A 26799-nucleotide genomic window follows, 5' to 3' on the forward strand; every position below is an offset into this window, starting at 1 on the left:
TGTGGGCAGAATTCTGCTTGATTTCTCCCCACTCCCAGTCCTATTGCAGTCAGTGGGCCTGATCTGTAAACATTTACTACCAGGCATTCCATTTATGTGGGAATAAATCAGGCAGGATTTGGCCCTACAGCAACATAAGTTACAAATTTTAAAAATAGTGACATTCCTGCAAGTCAAAATACAACAGAAACAAGAGGTAACAAAATATAAGCCCTTTATTAATAAAAATCTTTGGTTAGATCAATATTTTAAATAAGCTTCAAGAATATTTGGTTAATACGATTTTCTTTCTTCCACATAATTTCTCTTCTGGTACCTTCTTTGGACAGACTACAGAAAAATATCAAGTTTATCACATACTTTAAAACAAATAAATATATCAAAAGCTATATATAGCATTCTTTTTAGAGTTCTAGAATTAATTTTTAAATTAGTCTGGCAAAGAAAAAAGAAAAGAAAAAAAGAAATAACTAACCTCTTTTGAAAACAGTTTGGTTTTGTAACAAACCATACAGTAGTTAGACTTTAAAGAAATCTTTCCTTTTTATTTTTTTTTTTTTTCAGTTTTATAATGCAAGTGCCATGGACAAGACAAAGCAATAAAAGAAATTAGGTTAATTGCACCAATATTATTTGGAAGTGCAGTTTATCGGTCGACAAAGCAAAACTAAAAGGCATTATGCATAAAAAGAGCTGTACTGATGGGATTTAACTAGTCATGGAAAGCAAGGATTTCAGACTTATACCTCAGGGAAAAGCTCCTTGTACAAAAGATAAAGGATTTTAAGACAAAATAGAAGTCCTGTAACTAACTGAAGATCTGGTCCTGTAGCCCCAGTGCAGGCAAGGCTTCCTCTGAAGACAGTAAATGGGAAGCATTTGGGATTTACTCCTCTGGGATTCCCTCCTCTGGGAAGTGCCAGCCAACAGCAGAAAGTCTGTGGGAAAAGCTGACTGTGAAACACGAGTGCAAGCACTCCCTGCTCCTGCTCCAGAGGGCTACAGGGAAAAGCCTGCCCGGGACAGGGGTGTGCTGAAACAACAGGGAAAAGGGAATTTCCTCGGCAACAGCGGCATCCGAGTGCTTGGCAGGGCAGGGAGAGTCCCTGGAGCTCTCCGTGTGCTCATTAACTCAGGGCATTAAACAAAATGCTCCGTGACCATGCACCTGCTGGGAGGATGGATCTCTGGAATTGTGCTGCTGCTGCCAAAAAGCACTTCCCAGATTCCCTGCACTGATGTTTCCAGAGGCAGCAGTGCCCCAGGCAGGGTCTGGGGGACACAGCAGGCTGCCTCAAGGACTCCCCACACCTGTGGGACTCCAAACCTCAGATCCACAGAGCTAAACTCAGCCTTGGGAAGCAAGTCAGCCCGGTAGGCTTTATGGAATACTAGGGAATACTGATTTTGCATATCATTTATCGAGTTACCTCATGGACCTTCCAACCTGGGTTTCCAAAAATAGTTCAAGTTAGCATTACTATTATTATTATTACTTCAAATTTACCTTTATTTCATTAGCTAATTGATAGGCTAAGATCAGATTCTCAGAGAATATCTCTAGCAAGATTGTCCTAAGTACCTGCATTTTTTAATGCACGCCAACGTCGATAGTGTTACCTAAGGATGAAATACAAAATCTCCCTGCATTACTGCTTGTGCAAAACAAAACAAAACAAAACAAAAAAACCCCCAAGAAAACAAAACCCCAGCATTATCAGAAATAGAATGTGGTCCTCCATGTTTGCAAGGGCATTTCTCACAAAGATGGCAGCGAAATGGCAGCACATCCTTCGACATGCACCGGTGTCCGTCACTGAGGTCCTGCCCTTGGCGCCATGGCTTTTGTCTCTGGAATGCCCCGACAGACTCAGCTCCCTCCTCTCCTAAACGTCCAGAGGATAGGAATGGCAGGAGGACAAGCTCCCACTGCGGCTCCTGGAGAGCCTGGGGCTGTGGTTGTTACAGTTTTCCCCTTTTGTCTTGTCCTTCTCCTTCCAGGTTTCCAGCATCTGCAGCTTCCCTTGCTCTTCCCTCATGAAGACCTCCACCATGAGGACTTTCTCCTTGTGAATCTGCTGACTAATGTCCTTGGGAATGTCTGGGATAATCCAGTCAACAAATTCACTCATGAACATTACCAGGTTCTGAAAATGAAGTTGTGAGAAAACGTCAGCGGGGTCCAATGAAAGAGTGGCGGAAGGGAAGGGGAAGGGGAAGGGGAAGGGGAAGGGGAAGGGGAAGGGGAAGGGGAAGGGGAAGGGGAAGGGGAAGGGGAAGGGGAAGGGGAAGGGGAAGGGGAAGGGGAAGGGGAAGGGGAAGGGGAAGGGGAAGGGGAAGGGGAAGGGGAAGGGGAAGGGGAAGGGGAAGGGGAAGGGGAAGGGGAAGGGGAAGGGGAAGGGGAAGGGGAAGGGAAGGAAAGGAAAGGAAAGGAAAGGAAAGGAAAGGAAAGGAAAGGAAAGGAAAGGAAAGGAAAGGAAAGGAAAGGAAAGGAAAGGAAAGGAAAGGAAAGGAAAGGAAAGGAAAGGAAAGGAAAGGAAAGGAAAGGAAAGGAAAGGAAAGGAAAGGAAAGGAAAGGAAAGGGAAAGGAAAGGGAAAGGCAAGGCAAGGGGCTGATCTTGGTGCACTTAGGAAGGAGAAATCAAAAGAAGACAATATCTGAGTTGGCCTACTGGACCAAATTCCCTCAACTGCTTTATGTGTACTAGAAGTAGAGAAATGTATCAGGCATAGACATCTATGATTTATGTACCAATCCTGACACTGCAGCCACTTAAAAATCCAAAGGAATTTGCAATTGGTGAGTGGCTCATGAGATTTACATCAGGGAGGCAGAACCAAATACAAGAGGTAAAATGGTAAAAATTGGTAAATATATTCCAATTAAATTTCTCTGATTGAAACCCCTTGATTCAAGGAAAGGTAGGTCTTTCCCAAAAAGATAATTTTTAATCAAAAAACCCAAAAAATGTTTCAAAACATTTCAAAAGTTATTCAGATAAGGCAGATTTAAAACATTTGTGTCACAATAAGTAGCACCACTGTTGTGATTAAATCTCTCTTACGGACAAATTACAATATTTTGGATTCTTACTCATATACAAATTAAACTTCAACTTGAAAATTTTTGGATTTTTGAAAATCTCATTCTTGGCTAGCTCTGATGATTTTGGATTAAATTTATGCTGCTTCAGTGAAATTGTTGATGTCCTACGGGAAAACTGGTGGCACCTAACTAGTATCAGCCTTGTGCTTTGCTGCTCTTTAAGGTCATTAAGTTCTTCTGTATCAAACCAGTTCAAGGAATCCCTGGGGATGAATTTTTCCACTGAGGATATACCAATGCCTGGGTGGGTGGGACAAAGAGGGTGATGAAGATAGGCAAATTTATTTGGCTTTTCCATGAAACAACTGAGACAGAAGATATTCCTTTCGCTCAATAAGTTATTTCCAAGTGCCTGCAGTGTCACCTACCTGGAAGACTATCACAAATGCCAATCTTGCTGCTAGGACAGCCCAGAAATCCTTTGAAATGTCATATTTGTTTTCAGACCAGGGAGGTTCTCTATAATCTTTGTACCTGCAAAACAAGACTCAGTAAATCAGGGGTGCAATTCAGGAATGTTAGCACCGGAAGGAGTTATTAACAAACAATCAAAAAATAAATGGAACTGTCTAAAAGAAAGTTCACTGTATTAACCTCTCAGATACAAGGCACAGCTGAAACTTTCCCATAGCCTTCAAGTTAGTCTCAAAACTAAAGGTTAATACATCTTAATAACCCATGATTACTACAAATAATATCAATTTTGCATAAGACAGAGTAAAATGACACAGCTCAAGTGATTTATTTTAAGATAGGTAAAAAGGCAACATATATTTTTCAAACTAATTTTAAAGACCAAAATACTAATCTGAGATTCATAAATTCATGTGTTTAACACATGATTAGCAAAAGGTTGAAGCTCACTTTTGCCACATGGGGAGAACAGAATTTTTCCTTAGCTGTGGCTTATGGAAAATCTATATGTTGATAAACAGGACCAAGAAAAATACATTAAATTCAAAATCAGAGCATCCTGTCAATATTTTGAAAGCATTAAGGCTCTCCATTTTCAAATGATTTTAAAATTCTTGGTATACAGATGGGATTGCAAGAAGACAGAGGCTGGGAGTGAAAAGCAAATAAATCTGGCATTTTGCCTTTGGACCACGATGCCAACACTTCCATTCTGTGCTGAAACATGTTTGCCAACCTTGTTTGACCTCTGCTCAGAGAGCAGCAGGAGGGAGCCAGGAGAAAGTAAAGCAAGCAAAGCTACTTAAATGCAGTTTGGGTTGGTTCTACTTTCATCCCTGAGCGAATTTTCTGTTTAGAGGTAATTTCACCATATTAACTTGCACTATTCAAATATATAAAGAATATAATATAAAATAATATGATTCAAAAGCAGAGTTTTTCACTTGGTCAGTTAGTGTGATCTTTTTTTAATATGTGTCTATCAAAGTAATCTTTGTTTTTTTCTCGCCTGGAATATCTCTTCCTTCCTTACTCTCCTCTCTTCTCCCTCTTCCTCCCTCTGTTGTGCCCCTTTCAGCTTTGCTGGTCTAAGTGTTTTCACAGTCAGATTTAGATTTGATCCCCAGTTCTAAGAATTCATTAGCTGAAATAGGCAACCTTTAAACATGAGAAGAATAGATATTAATTGCCACAAGCATGCTAATTATTCCTGTGTGATGACAGTGTAAATAAGTCTTAAGTTCCAGTGCAGATAAGGATGCTACTGCTCTCATCAGGAATTGGGAATTGAACAAAAAAAGAGGCCCTGGTCACTACATCATGACATGACATTAGAGTGACATAATTTTCTTCCCTTAAAGCATCATTGTTTGTGCTGTTTATCATTGTTTGTCTCCTTTCCTGGAAAAGGGAATGCATAATAATAAAAGCCTTTGCATGGACAAGCACTGAATTTAACTAATCCTAATTTCCCAAAATAAGCAGTAAATCATATTCAGGTCTATTGCTCGATATGTAAGCAAGATGTTCAAGGCAATGGATCCATCTGATATAAAAGACTAACAAGGTGCTAAAAATGGTATTGAAAATACAAGGAACCTGCCCCATTAAAGCAAGAATTTTCCACATTCTTAGCCATCTATGAAAACACTTTGTATTAGCAATCATTCCAGAGAGTACCTGCATATCTGAACCTCGTAGCCAAGATCCAGGGGGTCGTTGGGAGCTGTTCCTGCTTGGAAATCGCTGACATTAAAAGAGGATAGTGTATGGTTGACGAAGCCATGCATGGTGCCATTCTCACTGTACATGTACAGGTACACGAGGCGTGGAATGAAGTCGGATGTGAATGAGATCACAAATGCCTGAGCCACAAGAGTAAAGAGTGAGCGCGGTACCCAGGCAGAGCTTAACATCATCACATCCTCAACCATGCCCAAACAACTCACACAGCTCAGGGGAGCCCTGAAAGAGGAGCATTCACTGCCCCAGCAAGGGATTGTTCAGTGCCCCCTCTCCCAAGGTGCAGCACATCCCCTGGAGCAGTGCCACGCCAGCTGAGCTGTCTGCAAGGGTGACACCCTGAGCTCCCCAAAAACGGAGCAGCTGTACCCCCAGCACCAGGGGAGAGCTACCACAGCTCTGCTTCCCCATGTCCCCTGGGTCACAGCTTCTCCCTGGTGCCTTGCACAAGGTCCAGCTGATTGATTTCCAGCTGCTTTTCTGTCCTGCAAACAACTCGCAGTGATTTGACTCTTCAAAGTCTCCTTGCATTGCAAAAGGACATTAAATGTGTGTGGTTCTTAACTTCATCAGGATAAAAGGATGAGGAGACTGAGCCCAGTTTTATTTTTATGGTCACAAAAGTTGCATTTCATCCAGTTATTTAACATTTTCTGAAAAGATCATGGAGAAAAGACACAGCAGCCAATTGGGCTGAGTTCCTCATGACTTTAGCCTTCCTCATTTATCATCATTATGAAAGATTGGCACTGGCATAAATCTCATGTACATGTGGAACAAACACAGTACAAAATGTTTTACTTATTTTATGGTAAAGAGGAGCAGTACATTGATCAAAGAGGGAAAAATAGCACTGAGTATTGATGAGGAGAGACTACACAGAACAAAGGAGAAAAACAGAGAAATTATTTCCAAAGGAAAAGAGGAGAAATGGGAAAGGCAGACTAAGGCAGTGTACCAAAATAATGGGATAACAGAACCCTGGGGACAAAATGAAGGGATTTCAAGTCTGGGTAATGTGAAAAAAGCCCAAGGGAGTCCATGGCCATGTGGCCATAAGCCCCATTGCTGCACTGCAAACACATTGAATTTCAGCTGGCCTTTGTTTTCATCTTTCCCCAGATGGGGTGCAAGGAGGATGATCATTGTGGATGTCTATTCATATAGAATAGTGCAGAAGTTCATGCATTAGGGCCTGATAAATTTTTGTGAAATGTTTAAATAAACACTTTTTTTCAGGATTTTCCAAGCTCTCTGAGTGGGGGCAATGCAGCTTGAGGGCAGATTTTCAGCGGAGTGATTCTGCACTCTGAAGAGCTGAACTGATTCTCGCCTTACCCAAAAGAGCACTGAAATTAAAAAATACATCTCATCCCACTGATAGCATTTCAAAAGAGTAAAAGCAAGCAGCTGTGGTCATATTTGTTGGAAGGACAGAACTGTTTTATGACAACATTCTGGAAAAAAAGCAGCAGTGACTGCTTACTATTTTATATTATTGCTACTGCTATCACAGCTTGAAAATAAACACAGCAAGTCATCCTCAAATATTTCTCAATTTCTCAGTCATATACTTTCACTTGATTTAAGGGATTTTGTGCTGAAATAAAACTAATGGAGCAGAATGGAAAAGCCAGCCTATTAAATTTAAATTTAACTCATGCTGATTTACTTACATTTATGATGACAGCAAGCTTTCCAATACCTCTGAGGATATTATACCAGATTCCTAAGGAAGGAGACAAACATGTAAATCCTGTTCTAGTCCTTAAAATTAGACAAATTACATCTTCAGTTAACAGAGTTAGGAGCATGTATGATTGTGCTGAGCTAGTTATAGTTTAAATAGAAAAGGAACAAACTATAAAAAATTAATCTAATGGCTTGTAAGCAAAAGGAGCCCAACTGTGTTTTGGCATCTAATTTTTTTAGGTTTTGAAGAATAGGATTGGACTGCAGTGAATTGCAATTAACACATCCTCAGAAACAAATTTAAAAAATAATCAAACCCTCATCACAATCAAAAAAATCAACATCACCCTCCCAATCATCTCCACCAGCAACCTGAACCTACAGCATCAAATCAGGGAGCCACAAAGCACCCCCAAAGCAAAGCCATGGCAAAACATGATGTGTTCTTCAAGTCTAGGATGGTCCTAGGGCACAAGGATGACCCCAAGGAAAAACTCTGCCTGTGCTGCAGCAGAATGAACGTAGAGTTTAATAACAGACAAACTTCTCTGCTCTTGCTGCTTGGCTCTGTTCTTTTATTTCCACTTTTATTTTAATTTTAATGAGCTTTTGAGCCATAAGTGACTGCCATTTGGGAGAAGCAGCTCCCTCATTACAAACACCAGTAGGTGTGAGCCCCCTGTAAGGGCAGGGCTGGGCTCTTGTCCCCACCAAGCCACAGAGCCCAGATCCAGCTCCATCCACTGCAGTTCTCACCCCTCCGATGTTCCTGCTGAGCAGGGACAAAGAGACACATTTGCCCACAGACTTTTGAGTCTCCTCTCATTCCCTAGGGTACTTCTGAGGCCAGTGCAGAGTTACTAAATGTGGAAATTTTTGCTTCTGCACAAAAACTGCATTGCCAGGAAGGGCTGTTGATGTCAGAACTGTGTGAGATATTTTGCTATTGTATTGACAATTTTGATTTACTTAATGAAATATTCATCTGAATTTAAAGCTTTGGTCTTCCTATTTTGAAGGGAAAGCTTCAATAAATTGCAACAATTCACAGGTAAGCCACAGCTGAATGTTTTTTCCTATGTTTTTCCTATAAGCATCTCCCTGTTATTGAAACCAGCTCAGCATAATAATATCCTGCCATCAATCCAGGAACAAACAAACAGGGATACAATAACAATATCCACTTACCTATATCCTTTGCTCTCACTGCTACCGGTCTCCTCAGCTCAGTAACAAATTTCTTGGCATCCAGACGGATTTCAATGATGTTGTTCAATAAAGCAAATAAAGGTGCCAGAGGGAAGGAGGCAACAAACAAAGTTACAAACCCAAACTGGATAACTGGAAAGAAAAAGAAAACATTTCAGTGCCTGTGCCATTATTTACCAAACAGTGCCAGCCCCTAAATTCTGAGGAGATGAGGAGTTCTGGGAGACTCAATCCCATTTTCTGTGCCAGGCAGGTTGCATGATGGCTGCTCTATTTGGGCATGGAAGCACCAGTTGCCACCTTGTAAAAGGCAAGGCAGTAGCAACCAGAGGGATGGGGGAGCTCCTAAAGCAATTTTCCCGTGGGCAAAGTTGGCACAGGAGTCACCTGAAGGAGTGGGATTATGGCAGTGACCGTGCTGGCTCTATCTAAACTTGCAGGTTTTTGGCCTTCACCAATCCCACTGGAAGCTTTGGAAAGGATATGGCTGATTCCTGCCTCTGCCAGGAATAACTTTCTTCCTATAACCTGGGATCATATTTGCTTTTTGCATGGATGTCATGCTCTTCCTGGTACTGCCAGTGCCCATCTTTCTCCTGTTACTTCCAAATGCTGATCTCAGTAACCACATCTTTTCTTATTTTTAGGAACTGGCAGCACGGCCTTGTAATTTGTATCACTGAACTCCCATCTGCTTCAAGTACTCTGAACATCAAGGTCACCAGATATTCTAATTTGTCTCACTCAATATAAGATATTACTTGAAAAAAAAAATATCTCTCTGATCTGTCAAGTACAACCAGGTTTACAGACTTGCATTGCTCTGAGAAGAGTTAGTTCAAATATCAGATAAGAGACTCTGGTGTGGAAATGATTAAATCTGAACTAACTTATTTCCAGTGAAGAGTTCTACTAATGGTAAAATATGCCTCACAATTGCAAGTAGATGCTACTTAATCATTTGCATTTGAAACTTGACAGTGATGTGTTACATGGCTTGAAAGAAAATATCTAAAATATCATTCTAAAATAAGGGCTTGCAAACAGCAGAGAGCACAATTCAGCCTTCCAGCAGCCAGGGTTGGCTGAAACACACTCCAGTCTAAGACTGTACACATTAATAATTCAGTTATCTCATATCCACTGTCTGCTGAATGTACAGTTCAAAAAGCTCAGCTCTCCATCCCAATTAGTCACAATAATTACGGTTTAAAATGTCTTTTTTCCACCTCACTCACTCATTTCCATGTACTCAGGGGTCAGTCCAGCAAAGGGCTCCAGGTTATAGTCCACTTCATAGCGCTGCTTTTTCTTCATGTGCTCTTCATGGTCCAGAGAACGCCGGCGCTTCAATTTCAAGTATCGTATAAACTTCTTCATTTTTCTGAGGGAGATGGGCACAATTTGCTGAGCACTCCATTCTGCTCACTCAGTGCTCATTTCTCAGTTATTTTACATTACCAGGCACAATACTTAAAAAAAAAGAAAGCGCAGAAGTTGCTACTTACGGGATGCCAATCTCAAACAAATTGTTCTGGATCAGCTGCTTGCCCAACATGATTATACTGAGCTGGATACACAACTCCATTAGGCAGCCTCCTGGGGCACACTGGGGTGGACAGAGGATAGGTCAGTCAAAGCATCTCCTCCACCCCCTCTGTCCAACACCATCGCAGACAGGATAGAAATTCAATTACCTCTTCCATTCGGAAGGAGTGGAAAATGTAGACGTAGTCACCCGGACGTCCAACAAATCTAGGGCACAATGGTTAGAGTCAAAAACATCAGATGGACTTTAAGTGTCTGATTCCTAAAGTAATTTATATCATACTCCACTCCTCTGAGTGGGACCACCTAATGCACAGTCCTGAAAAGGCCACCAACAAGCTGAAATCCCAAAAAGCCCTTTCATCACCCACCGGCCTTTGAAGAAAGCCACGTAGAAAATGGGGGTGTAGGCGTTGACAAATTTCAGCAGGAAAGCCTTGAAAATCAGCCGCTCCTCGAAGTTCTTGTCGGTCTTTGGTACCTCTGAAACAATGGGACATGGATGAGAAACGTTAAGGAATTATCCTACCTGGAAACTTTTCAAGATAAATGTGGGCTTCAGAGAACATCAGCCACCTTTTAAACAAGGGATATCTGTATAGTGCTACATATATGTATATAAAAGCAGTATGGCTGCACTGAGGTCAGTGGTCAGTCTGCTGAGGATCCCCACAGCAATTCCAATTTCGTCCCACACCTGCTTGACCCTCATGACAAGCATTTGTAGATGGACAAAAACTTAACCCGAAAAGATTTCTGGACCTTTCCTTACTGACAATATTTTGGAAATTATTAAAAAAAAAAAAAAGTTCCACCATTGAATTTTAGCCACAAATGTGCCTGTCCTTGGCTTTGTGGGAGTCCCAACGCACCGATCTGTGTGAGCCACCTGGCGATGCAGCCGTACACCTCGTCCAGGATTATGATGACCACCAGGTTGATGATGACGGCGGTGGCGGTGACGGTGACGCGGACGCTGGAGCGCCCCGAAGGCGTGGAGCTGATGGCCAGGGCAGCGGCCGTGGAGATCCTGTAGATGATCACTCCGAACACGATGGCGAACGTCAGCCCCACCTGCCAGGAGGAACAGCCCCCAACCTCATCAAAGATTTACCTTTCAATACAGTTTGAGATTTAGAAATCACCTTAAAATTGGGACCTCTGGGCCACACCCCAAGTCCACCCAATACTGCATTAAGGCTTTGATGAACTGTGGGAAAGGAGTCACCTTCATTGCTTGAAAATCACATGAAAAAGGAGGATACCATGATACCACAATCACAGGCAAAAGACTTTTTTTTTAAAGGCACCTAAATGTAAATTCCATGCTTAGCAGTATTAAAAAATACTACATATTGCTAATAAATAAATTCTAAAATACGATATATTATTAATGAGTATAAATAATAATTTCAATTAATATAAATACTATTTTAATCTATTAATGGGCTTGCTTTCAGGCCTGACACCAGCAACATATGCACGTGGTATTTCCTCTGTGATAAACAAACCCAAATTTGAAACAAACAGGAGTATTTCAGCTTCACTCTACACACTGGCCCCCAGATCCCATACTCAGGCTCACCATGCTCTCATAATCACAAACTGAAATTAAAGTCTGATAAAATCAACACACTTCCTGGCACAGTAAAATCTGTCGCAATTTTTCATTGCTTAAATAAAAGAATTATTTTATATCATGATTCTCAAAAGGTACTGATTCTTCAGCTGATCATATGAGATTTGCTGCATTTCAGTTCTCTGAAAATACAAATATTAAAAAAACCCAACCCTAAACCAAAATCCCTACCCCAGAAAACCAAACTAATTAACTTAGTCTGGGGAATTTCACCTTTGGAAAGGGTTTAAGTGGTTTTTTTTAAATATATCTGCCAATCTGTTCCATAACTTGAATTATTATTATTTCTGTCAATATTTGTTTCAAATGCTGGTGCTTTATCAGCAAAAGGAAGAAAGCTATTCTCATCATTATTTTACCTTTTCCTTGAATTAAGTGCTCTGTTTGCAATTCTCCTGCTAGATAGCTCCAAATTTGACTGATTTATTAAAAATCATTGCAATTATGATTGCCACTGGCAACGTCATTTCTTTCCTAAAGTTTGATTATAAAAATGATGTTGGTCTCTACTTCCTGACTGCTTTCTGAGAGGGGCCTGAACTTTTTAAGATTCATCCCATCAGTGGTGTGAGAATTTCCATTTCTGTACCCTCATTTTCCCCTACCCTATTTTAGTATTCATTTTTCTTTTTTGGAAAGAGACAGCAAAGTAGATATTCAAGCTCTTGGAAAAATTTCAGATCATAAACCAGTAAAATGTTTGAATTTTCTAAATTTTGAACCACATCCACCTGATAAAGTTGCTATCACTTCTCTTCCATACAATGACTCAGTAACAAAAATTTCAGGTTTTGCCAGGTGATGCTTACCATGAAGATGATGCCAACAAAATTGGTTAAATAGGCTGGAAAACGGTCCTTCCATGTCAGCTTCTCTTTATCCGTCTAAATTTGTTTTGGGGAGGGAGGGAAAAAGGTACATTTAATAAAGGAGAGTGTGATTCTGCATGTGTGATGAAAACAGAGGGGGAAGGAAAGGCTGGCAAAACCACAACCAGTTAAAAGATGCAGACACAGTGTTTACAGTCACAATTCCACGCAGGCAAATTGTTTACTCCGTATCCAGGTTCAGACTGGTCAAGTGCCTGCACTGGGAGTATAAATAAACCACATTTTTCTGTTTACTTTTTGAAGGAAACATGCAAATAGGCTGTCATAAACCATGAAGTAAGGTCTCTCTTGCTGTTAAATATTTTCTTTTGCTTTCCCTAGAAAAATCCCCCTCCTTCCTCTGCCTCTCCACAGTTAATATTTGCAGCTCTGCTGTTGCACCACTGGCTCCACTGAAATACAGATGTAAGTATTAAATTAATTCAGGCTATGGAGTGGCTCCAAGGTGAATGTTCAGTTGACAGGGAAGATTTAGTTTTGGTGTGTGGTAAGACTTGAAATTTCTTTGATATGAGTGATTTTTAATTTTACCTGGCTATTTCCATGGTATTCAATGGACTACACTAACAGGAATTATAGAAGGGGTTTGGAATGGGGTGATCTTTAAGGTCCTTTCCAACCCAAACCCTTTTGTTATTTTCTATATAACAACTCTGTATATCCTCTGAATTCCCTAAATCCAGTCAATCAGCCACTGCCTGAATTTTGGCCACAAAACATTAATTTGGAAGAGTGTTGCTCCTCTGGAGTCCTTCACAAACTTGGATGCTCGGAATTGTTTCAAAACACCAGAAAATCAACAGCAAAAGGAACATTGCAGAGGATGATGCACATGTAATGCACATAAAAATACTGCTCAAATTCTATTTTTATGACATGCATGTTGTCTCAGGGAAGTGCAAGCGGCTCTTTCAACACATGGCCCATGCTCCTCTACAAAACAAAACATCCAGGATGGGAAATCTAAGATTAGCCATGCAGTGCCATTCCCAACTCATAGACCAGCGTCCCAAAAAGTGCTGAAGGAACGAGGGGAGGAAGGGGAAGAAACCCAGAACTGAATGTGAATATTAAACAAAGGTTCAACAGCCAAAAACAAATTGATTTTTGTCTTCCATAATTACTCATAATTTGAGTTTCTTCATAAGTTTGAATAAAAAGAACCAATTTCACCCCAGCCATGACTGTCTTAACTCTTTGTCTCCATTTGTTTGCTGTCTCTTCTGGAAAATATCCATGCTTCTGATGGCAGTCAAAGGAAACAGAAAAGGATTGGGCAACATGGCATTACAAAACACTGCTCAATTAATTCCATTAATCAATTCCATATTCTCTACTGACACAGCACTTTAGCACAAGTGAATGCTCTGTTAGTTTGCTTAAGGCTCTGTGTTTCAGCTTTAAGTTAATAAAATGTAACACCAATGGAAGGGAAATGCTTGCCCCAAATCCTAGGGAACATCAGGCAATCCTGCAAAGGATATTCCCTTTTTAATACAGGATTGTGCTTTGCTTTCATCTTTATGAGGTGAAAAGAATGTCCAATTTCTTTTTCTTTTAATTTTTTAAAAATTAGACTTCTCTTGAAAAAGCTATAAGCAATTTTAGTAGCTTTAAATATTTTTTCTTTAAGAAAGTTTCCAAGTCTTACAACTGTCAAATTTGAACTTCAACACACTAGATCCCAAGAAAAGATAACCACCAAGTCTTTCAGCAAAAACCTCTTTTTCTCATGTTTCCCAAATTAGTAACATCCAAATTAAACACAGCCCAAAAACTTATAAATAGTCTGGTTAAAAAAAAAAAAAAAAAAAACCAAACAAAAAACCTTTCTTAATTGCTCAACTTTCATTCTCCGATATTAGAGGGCCACCATTCATTAATTGTCTGATTAGTCTTCCACATTTGAGACCTGAATTCTGATTATACCCAAAAGTGCAGCAAGTTACAGGTTTTTAGCAGAATACAGTAAAGTCTGAATCCAAAATCATTTACCCAGCCTATCATAGTGCAGCAACCCAAATTGTTTCTCTCCTGCAAGGGATTTAAAGAGGGATTTGATTTGCTTATGGCCCTGAACCACTTACATACAGCATCCTACAGATTAATGGGAACACATCACCAGCAGCTCTGCAGCATTTTTTAGGAGGTACTCTAGTATAAATTTACTTTAACACTCATCTATATGTGCTGCCCATAAAAAGTGTAAATGTTATTGCAGTTGTATTTTCACACGGTTGTCATAAAAATCCCAATTTAGGGAACAGTTCCACATTGTGGAACTGGCAACACTGGCAACGGACACAAGAGAGGAAATTCTGCCAAATTTTATGCTGGAGTTTTTACTTCTCTCATTAAAACCACAGCACACAAATGGCTCACTTCTTGCAGTGGAGGGGGAATAACCTCAGGTAGGGTGGAGGCACCAGTGTGCAGGGAGAAAAGGAGCTTTTCCAAATCTTTCTGCTGCTGACAGGAAAGGAATTCCAACTCCAGTGCAAGGGCAGGGAAGCTGCTTGCAGGGATTGCACCATCCCGTGGCAAGAGGCAGGTGCTCCTGGGGTGACTGGCAGCAAGTTCAGAGCATAAGTGAGGACTGCCTTGTTCAGTGGGATAAAAGAGGAAGCTGTGTTTTTAAAAGGCAGAAAGTTATTGCCAAAGCTGAAATTCAACATGGGAGTTAGTACTCTTCATTAATAATTTTATTTGCAGAGAAAGTCCAACAAGACAGAGAACTTCTCCTGAGAGGCTTTAGGTACTTTTACTGCACAGAACAAGATGGTTTGTAACAGTTTTCTGAAACTTGATTTATTACAGGTCTCTCAGACTTGATTTATTAGCATTAGAGCAGCACCTCTTTGATGAGGCTCAGTTAGGTTTCCTGAGCCACACTCCTGAATCTAATTAGTAAAGGCATTTCTAGATTTAATCAGGTCGTGTGCCTGGCAGATCCTGAGCATTTCATGTATGGATGAAGACACCTGGAATTTAAACACAGTGAGCATTGATTATATTTTACCTATTTCTTAGTCTTGGGTCACTGCCTGCTGTAACAACCTTCTTTTTCATAAGTGGAACAAATGAATATTTTTACCATACCTCTTTATGCTTGTGTTCTTTTCTCAATGATTTTTCTAAAACTTTTGCTTCATATTCTGCTCTTGGATGATCCTATGAAAGAAGTAATAGTTAATAAAAAAAGCAACATTGCTTATTTTCTCTATCAGCTACAGATTAACTCTCTGCAGGTCGATGTCCTGATAATTTCTGAGTTTTCACACTGAATTTCAATTCACTTGGTATGCCATTCATGTCCATTGACAGTTAACTATAATTTAAAAATGTTAAGTCCTGTGTCTACAGGAGCAACTGCAGGATGATTTGGACAGCAATGTGCAGTGCTGTGTAGATAAAATTTAATATATGAGATATGCAGTATAACCTGCAGACAGCATGGCTCATGATGGTTGGATTTTAATTACCTCTACTTTTGATAAAAGCTAAATGTCATTAAATAATTTCAGTGGTCCTCAGCTCATGAGGGGATACATTTTCTGCTGTAAGTAGGCAAAATACGTGGCTTTAGGATCCCATAAAATTGTCATTTGGGGTGTTCCCCTAATTCTGTCCTGGACAGCATCCACAGATTCTCTGTCTGCATTGCAGCAGAAGGTGCAGGAAACACTTGGAAGTAAGAGACAGCCAAAAGATTGAGGAAGACTCATGGATTCAGAATTCCTGATAGTTACACATTCATAAAAGAGGCAGAATTCAAAATTATGCATTGGATGGGAAACGGAAGGGAGCTGAAAAAAGTCTGATCAAGTGGAGAGGGGAAAGGTGTAAAGGCAAAGCAATCAGTGAGAGTTCCAAAGAAAATCTGATGCTCAAAAAAGGAGAAATGGAGATCAAAAGATGGCATTCATCAGTAGACATAGAATAAAAAAGGTAGGAGCGATTAAAAAAAAAATGTTTTCCAAACCTTGACTGCCTCCTTCAGGAAACCAGAAAAAAACACAAAAAACAAGAAAAAACAAAAAACAAATAAACAAAAATTTGATTACTGAACTGTTGCAGGTCATATTGTATTTATATATTAAAAGTTACATAAAACAAATACAGGTACAGTGGATGGTTAGACACTACCATCCTATTAATGTTCTATATTAATTAACATTATTGCAAGTATTGTGTGAACCTGGCATCCCTAAAACCACCAGAAAATGAGATACTTTGTGCTTCAGCATTTCATTAGAAACTCTGACTGTTCAACATGATTCAACAAGTTTCCCCTAAATCAACATCAGGAGAATTCTAAATTCTGTGCTAAACTCATGGCTGTAATATTTATCACTGGCCACTAAAACCACAGAATAAAATACAGGGAATTGACAGCTGCTGGTTTGGCTGTGCAGAGCTCTGAACTCAGCCATGAAGCAGACATTGGAAAGATACACTTAATCCTCTCCAATTTCATGGATGCTAACAAGTCACCAAAAATAGAGCAGCATATAGTGTCCAGGAAATAAATCCCTATATTCTCCCCCAGTAAATAGGTGTGGAGCAGCACAGAGGCTGCTGGCACAGGGCACCTGGATGTGCTATGGAGGAGATAAATGCATGAAGGGGAGATAATTCCAGCAGAAGGGCTCTGGGGGCGAGGGGAGTGATGGCTGTGCCAGTGTCCAGCCCAGGGAGGGCTGCTGAGGTTTGTGCTTCACGTGAGCTGTATTTGTTGTGTATCTATTTAGGACATCTAGAGACACGACAAGGGAGGTCACACTTCTTTTAATAACAACAGCAGGGCAAGGCTGGGGGCTGGGACTGTGCTTTGCTCTGGGAAGGCATCTCCTTTATTTTCTGTAAAGTGGCAAAATCGGGACCAAAAAGGTGGCAAACAGTTTCTCAGCTGACTGAAGATTTTCTCTCCTTTCCTTCTAATACTTCACTGATTTTTGAAGATCATTTTTCACACAGATTTGGCCTTTTTCTCCTTTATGCTCTTTAGCAGAATTAGTATAAACCTGGCCAGGGACATAGCTTTTTTTTTAGCCACTGCAAAAAACTCCACCACCTCCACACCGTGTCCCTCCCCATGCCTCAAGCCCACATGTCTGGCAATGCTTTCTGAGGTATTTTCCAAGTCAGGCCTTGATCCTGTATTGTTAAAGTTAATAGGAATTTTTCAGTGCTTTTTTTACAGCGCTGTAACTTTATCAGCTTCAATGCTCTCATTTCTGATTTGCAGCAGTGTGAATGAGGTCCTTGGCTCTTGGCACCCTGACTTCAGCCCAGCAAAAGGTTGAGCTGTATATTCCATGCCTACACTGCTAGGTGTGACCCCACTACATACTTTAAAAAAAAATTTAAAAAATCACATTTTGTGGCTATATGATTACATTCCCATGGCAACCAGACCAGATTAGTCATGCCCTTGTTACAGAAACCTCAAATGGTTCATGTATCATATTTTTATATGATTTTCCCTCCTCCTATGGGATGGAGCACTCCCAAGAACATGAGGCAAAGTCTGTAAGTTCGGAGCAACAGCAGTGTGCAAGGCAAAGAGTCAGAACTGAAGGGACCAACCTCCTCCTCTTCAAACCCAGTCAGGTCCCACCTGTAGTTGAGGCGCATCTGTTTTCTCTTCCAGTGCTCCATAAAGGTGGCAGCTGAAACAACATTTAACATACAACACAGATTACACATCACTTCATTTTGTGTTTTGTTTTATTCAGCACTCAGGTCTGGCTGGGGAACACTGATGTACCAGAAGCCAAATGTTTTATCCAGGTGAGCTGAAAAAAGTGCATCTGCTTCATGTAGGAAAATTCCTGCAATTTTTAAGGGGTCTTAGAAAGCCAGCCAAACTTATTCAAATATTTGTACGTCTGACTAGTGATACTATTGATCTTCAACTGCACATAATTTCATCTGTGAGTCCAAAAAACCTGAATCTTGTCTGTACAAAATAGGAATCATTTCAGTTGTACTGATAGCAGAGTTATTCCCTCAAAAATATCAAGATAAAGCATTTTTATATCATTATAATTGCATCCACCTAGTGGTCACAATAGCATGGTTGGCTCTAATCACCACACTCAAATCCAAACGCTTGTGAAAGCTGCATGTGGCAGGTGTGAAAGAGGAAGCCTTTAAGAGTTTTACTCATTAAAAACCCAGCCATTTTCTTTTTTGATGGAGAAGGCTCAGAGAAAAAACCCTTGTTAAAGCCATTCTTGAGTCCCCATGAAAGATCTCAGTCTATATCAGTCTATCTGCCCCTGAGATCCAGCAAGTTCTCAGAGGACATATTTAGATGCTGGGAATACACCAGTGTTGTATAATAAATAAGTGATTATGAAAGAGGCAAGTCTACCAAGAAATGGTGTTCCCAGGGGAGCTTCCCACAGTGAGTATTAACAGATGTGCTCAGGAATGTTCGTGTCCAGAAAAAACAGAGGCAGGGAGAGGGTAACAAAGTTGAACAGAGAGGAAAGGACACCCTCTTGGCTGGAGCCAGGCCGGGGCCATGACACCCATGCGCCTTCCAAGCGAAACTCTCATGTGGAAAAGCTACAGCTGAGACCCTTCACAAGCCACAGGCTTCCTGTGAACAGGGTGGCCAGAGCTGTGTCATGAGAGGGTCCCTGTCTCAAGGACCTGGAATTGCCTCTCCTCTCCTCTCCTCTCCTCTCCTCTCCTCTCCTCTCCTCTCCTCTCCTCTCCTCTCCTCTCCTCTCCTCTCCTCTCCTCTCCTCTCCTCTCCTCTCCTCTCCTCTCCTCTCCTCTCCTCTCCTCTCCTCTCCTCTCCTCTCCTCTCCTCTCCTCTCCTCTCCTCTCCTCTCCTCTCCTCTCCTCTCCTCTCCTCTCCTCTCCTCTCCTCTCCTCTCCTCTCCTCTCCTCTCCTCTCCTCTCCTCTCCTCTCCTCTCCTCTCCTCTCCTCTCCTCTCCTCTCCTCTCCTCTCCTCTCCTCTCCTCTCCTCTCCTCTCCTCTCCTCTCCTCTCCTCTCCTCTCCTCTCCTCTCCTCTCCTCTCCTCTCCTCTCCTCTCCTCTCCTCTCCTCTCCTCTCCTCTCCTCTCCTCTCCTCTCCTCTCCTCTCCTCTCCTCTCCTCTCCTCTCCTCTCCTCTCCTCTCCTCTCCTCTCCTCTCCTCTCCTCTCCTCTCCTCTCCTCTCCTCTCCTCTCCTCTCCTCTCCTCTCCTCTCCTCTCCTCTCCTCTCCTCTCCTCTCCTCTCCTCTCCTCTCCTCTCCTCTCCTCTCCTCTCCTCTCCTCTCCTCTCCTCTCCTCTCCTCTCCTCTCCTCTCCTCTCCTCTCCTCTCCTCTCCTCTCCTCTCCATTCATTTTCCTCATTCAGTTCTTCATTTTCCAGGAGAAAAAGCCCTTTTTGAAACAACATTTGTTTTACATGGTATTGTACCACAATAAAACTTTATGTTGACTCCAAGGAGCTTGAGGAGTTTGACATCCCACTTCAAAACCCTTTCGGATTTTGTGCAGGGCCCAGAACCTGGCTTCTGCCAATCTGCCTTACTTTGCACAAGAGTGTAAGAAAATGGATGAACAGACCCACAGTTGCTTGTTGTGGAAAGGGAGGCAAACTTTTGCTTTTTGGCCAAGAGGATAACATGCCAAGATCCGTGTGGGGCTCACAATAGTGGTGAATGAGGGAGACCAAAGCTGACACTTGACTTTCCTTGTGGTGCTTGATAATAAGCTCTCTGTGCTGCATTGAAAACAACGTTATCCCAAACACAGACCCTGGCCAAAAATTAGAATTATGATGTTGAACTGTACTTAAATCAGTTCAGATGAATGGTAATGTACAAACAGTTCCCTATGTACTGGAAGAGATAAAAACTCAGGGTGTATTATTAGGACAAAATACAATCCAGAACAGGTTATGTTAATTCACAACAAGGTGTGCAGAAGGCTTGTGCTGCTCTCACTGCTGCTGGAATATGTGGCCATCAAAGCTCCTCTCCCCCAGAGCATTCCTGGAGAAGGGAGGTTCCCCATCCCTCCCCCAGCAGGGAGGGGAGAAGCCCTCCATCACCTTTCCTGAAGACATCCTCACAAATATTTCATCTGAGGGGTCATATTTTGACCCAAGTGCTAGAGACATGCCCAGAAAGGGCTCAAAGCATGAGGGCAGGTTCAGGAAAAATCCCTCTTCACAACTCTTCCATCTTCCCAGACTGCTTGCATGATGTCTGCCTGCTGATAAACCTAATTGCATCTCGGAGCACACTCAGGAATCAATGTTGGTTTGTCCTGAAGACGCTAAAGGCCATTACACTTCCCCCAGAGCCCTCCCCTCAACCCCAGAGTACATTAATACATTTCTTCTGTAATGTTCTAAAGTGGAAGCTGGCTCTGCAAAGAGATTTCTTTTTTTTTTTTTTTGGCAAGCTGTTCAATCCCGTTAATGAAATTTTGACATACCACGCAGCAGTTTTATGACAGATGCTTAACAATTTCATTTGCTATTCAGCTTGAGCAACTTTTTGAATTTTAGCCTCCAGTCCAGAATATAAATTCGGGTGTGATGGTTTCATGGGAAAGAAAAAAAAATGAAGGAGAAGAAAAAAACCAGAGAAGCTCTTTGTATCATTAACTGCCTGTGTATAAATACACTGCTTTATCTCCTCTGTTTCTTCCTGTTGTATTTTCAATAATTAAAAGCTTAGCATCAAGGCATAGATCTTCTTACCCCAGAGAGCCATGAAGACTGAGAAGAAGACAGTGGCAGGGTTATCAAACAGATGACTCGCACGGGCAGTGGCACAAGCAGAGCTCATCTTCCAGTAACTGCACGTTTTGTCACACAAGGGACACATGGTGATGTTGTTTCTCTGGTCACACATCTCCATACTGCAACAAAGCCACAGGAGAAGGGAAAAGCACAGTCAGGATGGCTCCAGCTTCATGCTCTGGTGATCTTATCTCCTCTGGACAGCAGCTATTTCTGTAGGATCATTGGATACGATCCTACACCACTGCAGAGGCTGAAATCCTCATGTGAGGCTGTCTCCCTCCCTCCTTCCTTCCCCAGCTCTATTTCTATTCCAGGGAATAAGAGGGAACGTTAAGAAAGCTATAAGGCTCTATGTTTTCAACTCTAAGATCTTACAGAATAAAATAAATAAAAATAAAATAAAACACTCTTGTTTTGAAATAACAAACTACAGTGGTAGATAAGGTACAAGGGAAGTGCTGAACATCAAGAGACTGGAGTTCAACCAATTTATCTCCTCTGTGCTCCATCTGTGAAATAGCAACAGTGACCCTCCCTTTGACTGTCTTCAACTGTTGGAAGCACTACAAAGCAATCTTAATGAACAAAATAAAATTTAAATCTATTTTTTGGTACCCATTATCTGCTTTGTTATTCAGGGCTGGTGCTTGTTGTACAAGCCATGTAATTTGCATCTCCAGCTGATGATGCATGCAGGGCAAATAATGCAAAATCAGAGGGCTTCAAAAATGTTTTAATACAGAACTTGCTGAAAGATTAAAAGTAGGAGGACATCCAGATTTTGTTGATGTGATCACAGTAGTTTATTTGAGGGATGTATATTCTTGATGCATCTCTCTGTCACACAATGCCCTCCTCAGCACTCTGTGCTGGGACCAAACCCCCTCATTAGCAGAATTTTGCTGGTTTGTTTTAACATAATGATCTGAGTTTGGAAAAAACCCAACCACCTGAGCAACTGGCCAAGAATTATTTTTAGGACATCAATGCAACTCCCCAAGTAATATTAACAGTGAATGCTAATGAGATAGAAATGGGCTGTTGTGTGCCCTTGGAAGAGCTCTGTGGTTTACTGGAAGCTGAGATCAGGGAGGCCTGTGGAGGTGGATTAATTTTAAGCACAGCTTCCAAAAGATGAAGCGTGAGGATGCAGACTCTTAGGAGCACACCATCCTGCTGCAGCAGGCACAGATGGGAATGGGGATTGGGGTGTTGGGATGGGGGTGGCATGGGATGAGACCCAGGAGAAAGAAACCCCAATTCAGTTGTGCTCAGCCTAGATATTACTGACAAAACATTTCTAAAGCAAGGCAACTTTGAGCTTGAACTGCCCTCCAACAACAGAATTAATCTATTTTACCTGGGTATGTTCTCATCCACAGTTGCACAGCCATACAGGAAAACAATAATCCCTACAATTGAAGCTGGAATGAGCATTTGTGTATAAACTCCCAGCCAGGCAAAATATAGCCCGATCTTCTCACCAAAGTATTTTCTGAAATACATTTAGAAAAAAAGAGAAAGAAATGAGAGAAATGTTTCCTATTTCTCAAAATATAACGTGGCTAAAATTATGAATCACATCTGGATTAGGCATGGAGAAAGTAAGATCTGATGACCTGTGGGAATTTTTTTCTTCTCAGAAGACTCTTTCTCATGGTGCTTGGAGTCCATCCAGAGATACAGGCACCCTGAAAACAAGTTTGTCTCACTGGTGCATTTTTTCCCCCCCACCATGTTTCTGCTGTGCAAATTGGTATCTTTGGATCTTCTGTGAGTGAATCCTCTTAGAAAGGCACCTAATTTTCTTCAGATTTTCTCAGGTCTTACCATTAGCAAACAAAATTAATTAAAAATGTATCCCCCACAAGCTTTCACGCCAGGTGGGATACATTAGCACGTTCTAAACTCACAGAAAACTGCTTTTCTCCCAGTGAATTTCCCATTCTCTGGAATCCCCTGGGGGTGGCACTGAGGGTAGCATCCCCCCAGGGGCACAGGGCATGAGCATCCCTGCAGAGCTTCATCTCTGCCCACAGCAAGGGCTGCACTCTCACCTCACCAGGTCGATGGGCTGGTATTTATAAAACACTCCGTAGCTCGCCCACTCCTCACACAGCAGCTGGAAAACAGAAAGGCAAGAGAAAGGGGAGAGCTAAAGCACCGGTGGCTTCTCCTTTGCCCACTGCAGGACCCACAGGACCCTCTCACCATGCTGGCATTTCAGCCCAAACCCTGCCAACACGTGCAGCCGGCATTAAATATGAAAAGGGAATGTAATGGTCCGGCGTGCTCCACCAGAGTGGTGAATTCCAGCATGCCAAAAGGCTCTTCAGCAGCTGGACTGATGGATACCTACAGCAGAGACAGGGACAGCAATGCTGCTTTTGTGATCCCAGTCACCCTCTGGGGGAAAAACCTTTTCCTGACATCCAACCTCAACCTCCCTTGACCCAGCTTCAGGCCATTTTGCCATAACACATCATCCAGCAAGAGGTGCTGGGCTTGAGGTGCCTCAAAGGCTGCATCTAACTTTTTTTTTTTCAGCTTTAAACCACAAGAAGCCAATGATTTCCATCTTCCTTTTTGTCAGGATGTGGGCCAAAGAAAACAATGATCCCCGCTACTGACTCGCAAAACTGAGTCCCTCACAAAAATAGGTTCCTCTGAGACCTTCAACTTATCCTTTGTTTTGTAAAATATATAAATAGTGCTTCTCAAATCTGACTTTTTTCTCTTATTCTGTTCAGCCAACAGAGCAAAGAAGAAATTAAACTCAATGGGGAACGAAGACCGAAACCAGTATCAGCACAGGGAGGGCAGCAGGATTAATTTTGTTCTTAGACCAAACAGGATGTTATTCCCTAAACTCTAGGCTATTTTATCATGGGAAACTTGACAGATGTCAAACTCCTACAAGTCTCCAGAGAAATGCAGCAAAAAAAAAAAAAAAAAAAAAAAAAAAAAAAGGGGCAGCCCAGAGCCTGGCCACTCCCCATGCCCATTCCTCCTGCCCACACTTGATCACAGAGAAGTCCCACACCAACAATGTTTCTACAGCAATTTTTGGAATTCTCCTGCCAAACCATTAACAGAGAATTTCCAAGCTGAACTGCTGTACTTATACAAGTGGCTTGACTCATTTAAAAAAACTGAAAGAACAACAAAGCAACTTCTCAGCTTTTACAGAAATATGACGTCAAAAATATAAGTGGGATGTGGGTTTTCCCCTCTGCAACCCAAAACCATCCATCATTATTAATTTCCTTGCAACAGTAAGGGCAGAAACTGAAACTGAACAGCAGGCCTTTATTAAACAGCAACATTCTTGCAAATTTTTTTTAATTCTGCTTTAGGTTTCTTTCAACCTCCTTTTCCAAAGGTTTAAACCCCTGTGTCTGGAAAGCAATGATTTGGGACACCTCAACATCCATTTGGCAGCATTAGCTAAGCCCCTTCCTTTTATAAATATATTTTAAAATTTAATCTTTAAAACTACTTTTATGCTGGGAATTAGATTCCTTTTCTGTGATTTAAGTTGGTCAGGCATGTCAGGAAAACACTGGGCTGAGGAGATTTTGCATCAGCGCCATGTTTTAGTTTTGTGCAACTCAAAACCAGATTTGTGCCTAAAGTACAAATGAATTATCTCATTTACCCTGACATTTATCAGCCTGATATTCAAAGCACAGCTTCAAAGACATGATTAGAGCAGATCAGCACACAAGACCTAAATATTTACTTCATTTCTAGGCCTCAAATATTTAATTTTCTTGTTAAAAAAGGCACAGGCCTGGGTCTAGTACTGGACAAGATTACAGAAAACTTCAAGAAACCAGAAAAGACATGCCAAAACACATCACAAGACTATTTGATGGAACTGAAAGTCAAAAGCCAAGGCAAACACTTCCAAATACACAAGGAACTTGTGAAATTAGTGAAGCTGTGAGGTTTGATAGAAGATAATCTGGACACTTTCAGAAAACATGGATCTCCATCCTATTTTTAGTTGAGTGATGTGTTGCTTAATAATGAAAAGACAGATGTGTGGTATTTTTAACACAAATCAATAGAGGGAGGGAAATGACATTCACTGCTTTTGATGAGCCATTTGCACCTGAAGGACCAGCACACTGTCAATTTTGGGAACCTATTTTTATATATAAAGCCTGAAGGTCTTTGAATCTGCTTTTCCTATGGCCTGAATGTTCAGAGCATTTCTTTGGAGGAAAAAAAAAAGCAATGAAACAAACAGGGAAGGCAAAGATTCAGGTCTGAAGGCCCAGCATACACAGCACCCAAATTTAGCTGCTCCTCCTGAGAGAGCTGGTTGTCACCTCTCCACTTCAGTTTTTGTCTGAAGCACAGACAAAAGTCACCCTTCTTTGGGGAAGTGTGATGGGGTGGATGCAGTCACTGAGCTTGGAATTTAAAAAATCATCATTTTCACAAAGGGTGGAAAATTTGGTTTTTCTCTCATACCTCCTTACTATAAAGTACTACTTCTTACTTCCTTAGGAAAAGTGCTTCCTTAGGATAATTCCTACTTGTTTTACCACAGTGAAAAAGGTCTTTCACTATACAGACAATAAAACCACAATTTAATGCATTAACTTCAGCAAAAAGTGATGCAATGTCTCAGTGTACACACATTAACACATTGTTGAGAACTTCTTACTCCTGATAAATATTCAATATTTATGTTTTCCAATCACTTTTATGTTTTATGTGCATAAACTGCCTTTGCCTCCCACTCCTCCAAGCCTGATCCTCATGCCACAGAATGAATCAAGATTTATGCCCAACACAGATACCAGAATATGACAGAACATACTCTCATCAGAGCTGGCCTGAAATGACATCATCTGAACTTTAGGAGAAATTATATGTCACTATTCTTACCAATGTGGCCTGAGATATCATTACTGAGCTGGGTGCTTTATACATAGCCACGCTACCTTCCACATCTGGGCAAACTGAAATGCTGGAAAGCACTTTTTTCCTTAAACTGCCAGGCATTCAGTGCCTTTCTGCAGCATTTTCTGTGGGCAAAAGCATGAAGATTCCAACAGGTGACTCTTCAGGCTGGGATTCTTGTGAATTTGTTAAACCCCACTGTGCATCAACTTACTTTTCTGTCATTGGGCTCCACGTTTTCACCTTCATAGTCACCCTTGAAAGAGAGAGAAAATCTGCGTCATCCAGCGGGCTGTGCCAAGAACTGCTCTGTATCCTGCATACCCACGTCTCCCACTCACTTAATGCATCAAAACCAGAAAAAGCAATCTGTAAAATAATGCTGTATTTTAGGAGCCCATTTGTCATGGCACACTTTGTCTTCTGTCGTCGGGCACATTAGGAAAGAGCAATCGTGTCTGTCATGGGGGGAAAGGAATGAATAAGTGATAAAGGTGGCCTAAAAATGTCAAGGGAAAGGATGCGGTATTGCCATGGTATTTGGGGTTCAGCTCAGTCCACTGGAAAGAGAAGAAACCAGCTGAGAGAGCTGCTCCCTCTCCAGACTCTCCAAACACTCAGGGCTAATTAGATTTGAGGTTTTAATTTGGAGCTATTTTTTGAGTAAAGACAAGTAAGACAATAAATAACTTCTATACAAGACTATCAGCAGCTGTCTGAAGATGTAAGGCAGGAACAGGAAGAGAAGTTTATTTAATCTTTCTTTCTCAATTTCTACCCAGCACTGATGTAGTTTGAGACCCCTGACATGTATGACAAACACCATGCAGACAAAGAGTCTGCTCTTCTCTTGGGTGCTCCAAGATAAAGCTCTCACAGTCC

The 26799-nt window shown here is 41.4% G+C and overlaps 1 protein-coding gene across 10 annotated transcripts in view; it reads right to left on the bottom strand.

The window, feature by feature from the left end:
- Positions 1-200: 200 nt before the first annotated feature.
- Positions 201-26799, bottom strand: part of ANO1 (anoctamin 1) — a 72232-nt gene continuing 45633 nt past the window's right edge. For 4 of the 10 annotated variants that reach the window (XM_033063569.1, XM_033063570.1, XM_033063564.1 and 1 more), the window contains exons 9-27: positions 26132-26173; positions 23058-23122; positions 22361-22495; positions 20956-21116; positions 17831-17913; positions 16224-16235; positions 15341-15412; positions 13436-13483; positions 12161-12235; positions 10585-10786; positions 10084-10195; positions 9862-9919; positions 9673-9773; positions 9403-9548; positions 8144-8296; positions 6940-6992; positions 5201-5385; positions 3475-3580; positions 201-2147 (exon numbers count right to left, since the gene is read on the bottom strand). In XM_033063569.1, coding sequence (XP_032919460.1) covers positions 1887-2147; positions 3475-3580; positions 5201-5385; positions 6940-6992; positions 8144-8296; positions 9403-9548; positions 9673-9773; positions 9862-9919; positions 10084-10195; positions 10585-10786; positions 12161-12235; positions 13436-13483; positions 15341-15412; positions 16224-16235; positions 17831-17913; positions 20956-21116; positions 22361-22495; positions 23058-23122; positions 26132-26173 — 2070 coding nt within the window. In that variant the 3' untranslated portion in view covers positions 201-1886. Of the gene's footprint in view, positions 2148-3474; positions 3581-5200; positions 5386-6939; positions 6993-8143; positions 8297-9402; positions 9549-9672; positions 9774-9861; positions 9920-10083; positions 10196-10584; positions 10787-12160; positions 12236-13435; positions 13484-15340; positions 15413-16223; positions 16236-17830; positions 17914-20955; positions 21117-22360; positions 22496-23057; positions 23123-26131; positions 26174-26799 lie in introns of those variants that run through there. The other 6 variants (XM_033063572.1, XM_033063571.1, XM_033063565.1 and 3 more) reach the window with 6 other exon arrangements.

Source organism: Catharus ustulatus, chromosome 6 (genome assembly GCF_009819885.2).
Source record: "Catharus ustulatus isolate bCatUst1 chromosome 6, bCatUst1.pri.v2, whole genome shotgun sequence".
Taxonomy (NCBI): Eukaryota; Metazoa; Chordata; class Aves; order Passeriformes; family Turdidae; genus Catharus; species Catharus ustulatus.